The sequence below is a fragment of the Silene latifolia genome, chromosome 8, assembly GCF_048544455.1.
Source record: "Silene latifolia isolate original U9 population chromosome 8, ASM4854445v1, whole genome shotgun sequence".
Classification (NCBI taxonomy): Eukaryota; Viridiplantae; Streptophyta; class Magnoliopsida; order Caryophyllales; family Caryophyllaceae; genus Silene; species Silene latifolia.
The window spans coordinates 53134862-53144870 of NC_133533.1; the positions used below are offsets into that span (position 1 = coordinate 53134862).

The 10009-nt window shown below is 35.6% G+C and overlaps 1 protein-coding gene across 1 annotated transcript; it reads left to right on the top strand.

Annotated features, from left to right (window-relative positions):
• The first annotated feature begins 6728 nt into the window (after positions 1-6728).
• LOC141596849 (putative F-box protein At5g52610) lies at positions 6729-8574 on the top strand. The gene is made up of 2 exons (XM_074417106.1): positions 6729-6876; positions 7250-8574. The coding sequence occupies exon 2, from the start codon at positions 7254-7256 to the stop codon at positions 8469-8471; it is 1218 nt and encodes a 405-aa protein (XP_074273207.1). The 5' UTR covers positions 6729-6876; positions 7250-7253; the 3' UTR covers positions 8472-8574.
• Positions 8575-10009: the final 1435 nt, after the last annotated feature.

Below are 10009 nucleotides of genomic sequence, written 5' to 3' on the forward strand. Positions count from 1 at the left end.
TACCAATTTTCTTCTTCATGTGTTTAAGATACCTATAATATAATTATAGAGCTTAATTAAAGTTGATAAAGTTAAAAAATTAAAGTGTATAAAAGAATAATAGTTATAATGCCAATAATACTAGTTAACTTTTATTACCTTTCAAATGGATACATCCACCTATATTGGACGGGTCCTCCAACTTTGGCTTCATAAGGCAAGTGAACCGGTAGATGCTCCATGGAATTAAAAAATGTAGGAGGTAAGATCATCTCAAGTTTACACAATATTTCTGGTATTTGCTCTTCGAGACGTATCATGTCCTCAACGCATATTGAGGAGGAACATAAATCTCGAAAAAATTGACTAATCTCAACAATTGCATTCCACACGGTAGTCGGGAGAAGATGTTTCAAAGCAACGGGTAATAATCGTTCCATGAAGACATGACAATCATGGCTTTTCAAGCCTTGCAACTTTAGTTTCTTCATATCAACACATCGTTTAAAATCCGATGCATATCCATCTGGAAACTTCAACTTTCGTAACCACTCACACAATACCTTCCTTTGAGCTTTGTCAAGAGTAAAAATGGATTTTGGCTTTGACCCGTCTTTCCGAATGTGCAATTTGGGACGGTCACAAAATTTCTTTATATCTTTTCTTGCAGCAATAGTATCACATGACTTTCCTTCTACATCCATAATCGTATGAATCAGTAGCTCAAATTTTTTTTTCTCTATGTGCATTACATCCAAGTTGTGCCTAATTAACATTGTTTTCCAATACGGAAGGTCCCAAAAAATACTTCTTTTAAACCAACCATTTTTTTTTTCAACTCTTTAAACTCTTCTTCTGTACCATCAACAGTAGTTGGAAAATCACATATCAACTCCCATACCTCATCCCCCGGAAGTCGATCCGGAGCATCGTCACGCACCTCTTTACCTTTTAAGAAAGCTTTCTTGTTCCTCCTATGTCCATGTCTTTCCGATAAGTGTCTATGACAATCAAACCAACTTATTTTCTTGTAATTAGGGAGATAAAATGCTTTACTCTCTTCCATGCAACAAGGACATGCCTTTTGCCCAGCAGTAGACCAACCCGATAACATTCCATAAGCGGGAAAATCATTTATTGTCCATAAAAGTGAAGCTCTTAGTTGAAAATTTTGCTTTTTGGACACATCATATGTTTCCACACCAACTTCCCACAAATGTTTCAACTCTTCCACCAATGGTTGTAAATAAACATCTAAATTACTTTTTGGATTTTTTGGACCGGGAATAATAAGTGCCAGGAAGATAAATTGCTTTTTCAAGCACAACCAAGGTGGTAAGTTGTATGGAGTGACCATTACAGGCCAACATGAATAAGGCTTACCAAACTGATCGAATGGAGAAAACCCATCATCGTACACAAGCCAAGTCGTACATTGCGGGTTCATCGGCAAAATCAGGATAGATCATATCAAAACGCTTCCATTCCTCCCCATCACTCGGATGACACATCTTTCCCGGAGTACGAGGATTTTCCTTGTGCCATCTCATTTGTTCGGCAATATTTTTGGTTGCATACATTCTTTGAAGTCTTGGAGCGATTGGAAAGTAAAATAATGGCGGGTTTATTGATATTGGTTTCTTACTCTTTCCACCTCTCTTACAACCCTTGTTGCCTTTTTTTCCCCTCAAAACAATATCTCCCTCCCTTGTCTCATATCTATCTCTTTGACATTTCTTGCACTTGTCAAGGAAAGCATCATCTTTCCAAAAGAGCATACATCCTTCGGGACATGCATCAATCTTTTGATGCGGAAGTTGAAGACCTTTAACTATTTTTTTGGTATTGTAGAAACTTCGAGTCATGACATTATTTTCGGGGAGAGCATCCTCAAGCAAAGAAGCAATGGCATCAACGGCATTAAATGGCATATTAAACTCACATTTCACCGTTACTATCCTAGAGGCGGCTTGTAACAATGACATTTTGCTCCCTTCATATAATGGTTGTTCAGAAGCTTTTAACATGTCAAAAAAAACCTTTGCTTGTGGATTTGGTGGTTCTTCTTCATTCAATGCAAGATGATCGTCATTATTGAAAACATTAGACTCAAAGGCATCAACAACCATATCTCTATATGGATTTTCATTTTGTTGGATTTGAGGTTGTTCGGGAGAATATGCTTCCCCATGAGAAATTCAATTGTAATAGTTTGGACAAAACCCATTTGTATAAAGATGTTCTTCTACCTCTATGTCATGTAGATATTTCACGTTTTTGCATTTAGTACAAGGACATCTAAGTTTATTTTCTACCAAATCATATTCATCATTTTGTTTAGCAAATTCAATAAATCCACGAACCCCCTTTATAAATCTAGCGGTAGGACGTCTCTTCTTATCTACCCTTTCTTCGTACATCCATCCACGTTCCAATCTCTTCATTTTAATCTAAATAATATATAAACCATAATTTTAACAATAAAACATAGAACCATCTTTAACAATAATCCATACAAACTAATTAACTATACTAATTAACTAAAATTATATTAATTAACTCATATTATACTAATTTATACTAATCAACTAAAATTATACTAATTTATAGTAATTATACTAAAATTATACTAATTAAATAAAAGTATACTAATTAAATAAAATTATACTAACTATACTAATTTATTACTACTTTTAAGAATACTCCTTATCAAACTAATTAAAATAATTTACTACCTTTAAAAAACCAAACTTTATACTAACTTACTAACATTACTAACATTATACTAATTCACTAACATTACTAACATATAATAATTTCCACCTTACTAACATTATACTAATTCACTAAACAATATAACCAATAAACAAAATCAACAACACTAACAACACTAACAAAACTAATATTAAACAAAATCAACAACACTACTATAACTACAATCATCACAAATTAATCCCAATTTCACCAAAACCTAATTAAATTACATTTAAAAACCTAATAATCAACACAAATGTTTATATAAACATATCAAATCATCCTAATACTAATTACAATAACAAAAATAATCTAAAATTAAACAAAGTAATTGAAATTTAAAACAAATAAAGAAATTATACCTTCAAATAGCTTAGGATGAACCGAAATAAGGCACCAACTCTTCTTCCGGCGTCGAGGTGGTCGGTGTGATGGTGGTCGGAGTAGTGGTCGGAGTGGTGGTCGGATTAGGTGGTCGGAATAGGTGTTGCGGTTGGGACGATTGTTGTGTGTTTATGTTTTAGTAAAGTAAGAGAGAGGGGAGAAAGAGTCCCGTGTTTGTGTATAATAAGTGAATGGGCGATCGATTGGCGGCGATGCGGAGGGTAGTCGCCAATTTGGCGATCGATTTCAGTCGCCCGTTCTGAAAATCAATCGCCAGGTCCAATTATTTGGAGGAATTTGGTAGTCGCCAAATTAGCGACAGCTAGTAGTCGCCCGAAATTTTTTTCAGTCGCCAATTTGGCGACTATTTTTTTCTGTCGCCATTTTCAGTCGTCCGAAACAGGATTTCTTGTAGTGCCGGCTTCTCTCCCCGTGGCGGCCCACAGACGGCGCCAATTGTTCCGGGTGTAATTCCGGAGCAGGATTTGTTACCACGTATGCTTGTAGAATGATGACTTTGCTTGACTCTTCCTTTCGGCCTCTCCTGAAACAATGAACAAACTGAGGGCTCGGCTTGGTACCGAGCGAACTCACTCCGACGCTCAAGTCAGTAAACTTAAAGAGATTAAGTTGTGTGTTACTTGGCAAAGTATATTGTAGAGAGATAAGGGGGTTTATACCAGATTTATAGTGAGTATTAGGGTGAATTGCGGATTATTGGATCGTTTTCTCAATGAGGGTTGAGGAGTATTTATAGACTTTCACCTTTTGTCACGTAGTGGCCAAGTGGCAGAGCAGGTGGAAAGACTGTTCTACCCTCGGCCGCGGGACCCATGGCAGACCGGCTGGCCTTGTTGACTCCATGCCGAGAGGACTTGGATGTGAGTACGCGGATATGCTTCCCGGCTTGCTAGTTGCCCAGCCGAGACCCAAGTGACAGGCCGACATGCTGCGTCGGTTAGGCTGTCTAATACGTTGACTTGCTGTGGATATCTTTGACCTTGCTCAATATGTTGACTCGGTCAGCGGGTGCAGAATATGCCCCATCACCAGTAATACCATTCTAAATTTGGAATTAATTTAAAAATTAAAGAGTAAATTACACATAAATCAATGCATTTAATGCATATATTAACTATTTCTTTCCTCTTTTAGTTGCTTAAATACAACCCAATGGGTTGTATTTATCAAACCCAAAAAAAATTTAATGGTAAGTAGAGGTAGCCCGGGCGAAGCCGGGCACCAATACTAGTAAAAATAAAAGTAAGTCCATCGGGTACAATTAAATTACAAAAGAAGGGTATTAGCAACCCCAAAATCACTTGAAACTCAACTAACAGAAGAAACAGAACACCTAGTCACAACGGAAGAAAAAAGTCAACTTTTCTTGAACGGCGGATGGTAGTGGGCATCAAACTCGATTAAGTGGGCTTCCTTCCGCTTCATCCTCGTAATAGTAGCCGTATAGCGGGTGTACCTGCAAAAAGAAGCTGAAATCTTGGCAGAAGTAAGTGATGAATCTCTCAAAATGGCAGAAACATGACCCTATCGGCCTTTAGCGCTTTGCTAAGTGAGTAATCCCTGACAGCAGAAAACTTAAATTGGACCAACGAGGTCTCATAGGGAGAAAACAAATTAAGACGTGTCTTCTTATCAACCTGTAAAATGACCTCCTCCTTAACCAACCCTACACTTTCATTTTGTTCAACATCAAAAGGTTTAAAAAGAATCTACGGTGGAGGAGAAGAGGTGGGGACTTCTGTTGTCCCATGAATATCCTCATGGGGAGTTCCGATTTAGATAGTTTTACAAGTGAGGGTACGGACCCTCATGAAAGACATGGACATCAAATTGTTATAATCTTGAGTTGATAGATGTAGTGATGTATGAGGTCCATTCTTGTTGGAGAAGCGTAGATGAGGTGATTTTGATTCAGTTGGGGAGGAAAACTAATTGACCTCAAAATCAGTCAATGCTTCATCAAGTAGGTTACTACTTGCGGAATCCATATGCGCCTCCGGTGAGGAAATGAAGACACAATCAGCAAACGACTCAGGACACAGCTGTTGCGTTTGTCCTTTCTTTGCACCACCAGAACCAAACCCCTGTGATGCTGCACAACTTGCAGCATCTGCCATCATCTCCACCCTATCAGTTTTTTTATGTTGGAGAGAAGGAACATCGTCTTGACTTTGGAGAGGAGACACCAACATTTTCCCTGCTCGAGCATCATTTGCATCCGAAGAAGCAACAATAACACGCTTACCATTTTTGTTTATTGCTAGTGACTGACTAAGAGCTTCTAGTTCTTGAATAATATCCTTATTATGAGGTTCAGCCAAGTGTGTCACTCGAGATAGTCGTTGTTCGGGTCAATTTGGGTTAGGCTAGATTTGGGCATGTTTATATTTGAGTCATTTGGATTGATCAAGTCCTTTTATCTTTAAGTTTGGTATTTGAGTCGTTTGGATTCAATACCAGCTTACTGAAGTGCATCAAGCCAAACCAATTCGTTTTTCGACTATTTTGAGTTCTTTATTCAACTACCAATCGGATCAGGTTGAATAATTTTTACAGCAATTCTTCCTTGTGACGGTCACAAATAAGAGACGGCCAAATGTGACCACTTTTTGATAAAATGTAACCACTCATAAACTATTCATAAAATGTTACCTATGAAAAAATGGTCACATTTTCTCATAAAATAGTTACATTTGACCCGTCTCTTATTTGAGACGAACAGTACCCGTCGCAAATAAGAATTTGCGTAATTTTTAAGTTAGTTTGGTTTAAACAACTAACTCCGTATAATGCAAACTACTGGGCTAGTACTTAGTAGCCACTTTGATCTCACTATGACAATCGACAAGTGTCGGGGTTATAGACCAGACTCGACCCTTCCCTCACCTTAGCGGTGGCCAGAGTTTCACTTCCAATCCCAGCACGCCGAAAACTCATCCGAAAATTTTCAGAAAGGAAAAATGGTTCAGTCCATCAGATTAGGTGATATCAGTCCCTGGCCAACTCAACCCGGCCCAGTCTACCTTTTTCCCTGGCCAAGTGGGTCATCCTTAACCTATCTTTGGGTCGGTATGGCTAGGGTTGAGCAAGACTGTACTATCCGATACGGTTTTTATATGGTTTTTAAACTACCAAATTTTACCACCCGGTTTTTCTGTATATCTGGATTTCGTTTGTTCATTATTTAATTTCTGACATTGGCGATAAAACGGGAACATAATAAACTTAAATTTTAATAATATGGTACATGTTCAAATAATCAAAATTTTTAATATTCATTATATAAGTGGATTTGGAAAAATAAAAGTGGGCAAATTAATATATGATTATACTTAAAAACTTCTAGTTTCTATGAGATTTCTCAATTTTATTATATCTTTTCAAAAACAGAAACAACAATCATATAGTTGGTTTTGTTTTTGCCCGACTCTTATCATACGGAAATTCGTATCATATACCTAGAAATTCGTATAATTAAAATCGTATACTATAGCGTATATTTTTGCTCGGCCCTGTATGGCCCACCTGGCCCACTTTAATTAATAGTGTAAACCAATTACCTTGTGGCGGGCCGCGGGCGGAGACTTGAGCCCAAAGTCAATAAGAAGTATATGCGACTTGGAGTTGTAAAGAAAAACACCACCGCATACTTGATTCATAAATCACACACTACATAAAGGACACTTGTATTCCTGCATAATTCCACTCTCAAAGATCTTTCTTTTTTATTAATCTCAGGTATATTCTCAATCTTTTAATCCTCGATTCATTATGTTTGTTCTTGTAAAAATTACCCTCTATTTCGATTTACTCTATATTTTTGAATTAGATGACCTAGTTTATTTATTGTGGAGTTGTATTCGAGCTTGCATTTATCTCTAGTGGTAGTTTCTAATTATAAATTTTGTTGAATTTCATTGGATGTCAGCTAGTTTAGTTAGCGTCTTAATAGAGTCGTTAGGCAATTAAGCTATCCAATCCTGGAACTTAAAATTGCGGTTTTGTTTGTCCAGTAATGGAGTTGCAACTTGCAAGACTGTTTAGAAACATTACCACGGTCATTGCCATTTGTATGTACTCATTTGGGATTATGGTCTATGGCTATTTGCAGATAGATGGAAAAGGATGATCAAAAAAAGATAACGAGCTTTATGAAGCACGCTCAAGAGCGATTAATACTGAAGAAGGCCGAGGAGGAAGAGAGGAAGATTAAACGTCTACTAGAATTAGAAGCCAACCCATGTCCCCTAACAGATGATAGTGTTTCTTCCATTCTTGTTCGACTTCCAATTCGCTCTCTCCTAAGATCGATTTGTGTCTGCAAGCTATGGTATAACATTGTTCACAACTCGGTTTTCATTCATGACCATGTCCTTCACTCTGAACTTGTCATCCTTTTCCAGTCTCCTGTTTTAAAAGGTAAAGCTAAGGCCTCTGATTTTTCTGTTGAAAGTTCTATACTTCAATTCACTGGATACCTAAACAATCAGCTACGAGAATATATGAAGACGAATATTCAATTTATGGACTACGTTGATGGAGAAACCGTCTTGACTGACTTCAGTATAAGTTGTCTAGGTAAAGTTATTGCTTCTTGTAATGGTTTGCTTTTGATCATTTACCCTATCAAGAATATTGGGCTGATAGTTTTGAACCCTGTGACTCGAAAATGTGTTTTCCTTCGCCTGGGAACGATATCACTCCCCAAAAAGGAGTCCTACGGCTTTGTGTACAATCCTTCTAATAAACAGTACAAAGTTGTTCACTTGTTTGATGATGGGTCGGGTTATACCAGTTGTGAAATCATGGTAATTGGAGAGCGGAACTGGAAAATGGTGGACGGACCGCCTGTTGGGTTGATTAATTGTTTCGAGTATAGACCCGTTTCAGCCATTGGATCTCTTCACTGGCTGCCTCAGAAACTCCATAATGATTACATTGTGTCGTTGGAGACCAAAAATGAGAGTTTCAAGATTGTTGAATTGCCAACCAATGGCGGAATTTACGACAGAGTTGTGGAACTGGGAGACGTGCTTTGTTTTTTAAGTCATGAAGAGATGTTTAAGATGGGGATTTGGGTGATGAAGAGTTTGTCAGAAGAAACATGGACAAAGTTGCATACCATTACAACAGGTTACATCATGGATATCGTTCCAATTTCTGGGTCGAGATCGGGTGCTCAAATCATTTTCAGTCGAGAAGAAGATGCAACCATTTATATCTATGATTTTCGTCTTCAAGGTGTATTCACTGTCGACATGGAGGATGTTGCTTTAGCGAAATATTCTTCTTACTTGCCTCATGTTAATAGCCTAGTTTCATTGTCAGTATGAGACCAAGGGGAATTTCTTATATTCAGTTGGTTTCAGTTCAAGTTTAATTAAGTTTGCACTGCATATATGTTTTCAAGTCTAATATAGATCTGTGTTCGTTTTAGAGTTGGACTGAGATATATGCGATTTAGTTATGTCGTCAATAGTATGATATGGTGGATGAATTACGATATCCAAGTTAATAAGTTACGAATCTCGATGTAGCAAATTACCCCCATTATTTTCATACTATGTGCAAATCAACCCCTTAAGTTTCACTTGTAGCAAATTAACCCCATAAGTTTCCAAAAATGTGTAATTAAGCACAAATCAAATTTTCTATCATTTTTTTAACTAAAATTAATATATTCTATTATAAAAATGATTTTAAATATATCTATTAAAAATTAAATACATTATATTTCTACATATCAATCAATCAATACTATATATTAAATCCAGAAACCAAGGGACTTCAATGTAATTAAAGAAAGTTATACAAATTAATTATACTATATAGTTTTAAATCAATAGCACCGTGTGATGGACCCGATTAAGGGATCTCAATGCAAATATTATATAGTTTGGGTTAAAATTAAATTATATAGAAGCTTGGTAATTTTCCTAAACATTTATAAGAGACTAAAACATGGTCAATTTCCATAAAATAAAATAATTAATTAAGATGGTCAATTTCCTTAAAATAAAATAATTAATTAAGATGGTCAATTTCAAGGAGATTAAAAGAAAGAAGATGCTTGGTAATTTTCCTAAATATTTATCAAAACCAGAAGATGGTCAATTTCCTTAAAATAAAATAATTAATTAGTATAAACATGCACACTTATGGTATTAATTATTATCATCATAAAATTATATTTTAAATTTAAAATCTATGCAATTTTATTAAACTTTATAGTTTATTAGATGTATGTATAGAGATGTTAATTATTTAACATACAAAAATATAATAAGTAGGTTATAAATAATTAAAGTTAGATTGCATAATATATAATATTGCATAATTCTTTCGATTTGATTTAATGCATATATGTAATATATTTATATAAATATATAATCCTCTTAAAATTGCATGCCTAAGTAGTAAAAGTAATTTCGTCAGTAAAGAAAATAATTGTAGTAACATTGGATATAGTTACATGATAATCACTCATTTGAATAGTAAAAGTAACAATATTATCAGCGAGATTAGTGAAAGTGGTAGAAACAAGAACGAGAGTAGTGAAATAATCAATATTAATGCGGCAATAGTGATAGTAACAATAATTATGGTGGAGGTAGTGAAATTATCAACATCAATGCAGCAGTAGTGACAGTAACAATAATTACGGCGGGAGTAGTGAAAGTAACAATGATTACGGGCAAGTTGTGAAATATTATTACTATTGTTTCATTAATAAGAGTAAAATATTAATAGCGGGAGTAATGAATTTGTCTCAAAATTTATTTCATTGTAATTTTAGAGGATATGTCATAGAAAAATATATTAATGATAAATTTTTGGGTTATTCAACATTAAGTAATTTTATTTAATTAAA

What these genes read in the sequence shown, in the direction of transcription:
- LOC141596849 (XM_074417106.1), top strand. Translation starts at nt 7,254, where the DNA reads ATGGAAAAGGATGATCAAAAAAAGATAACGAGCTTTATGAAGCACGCT.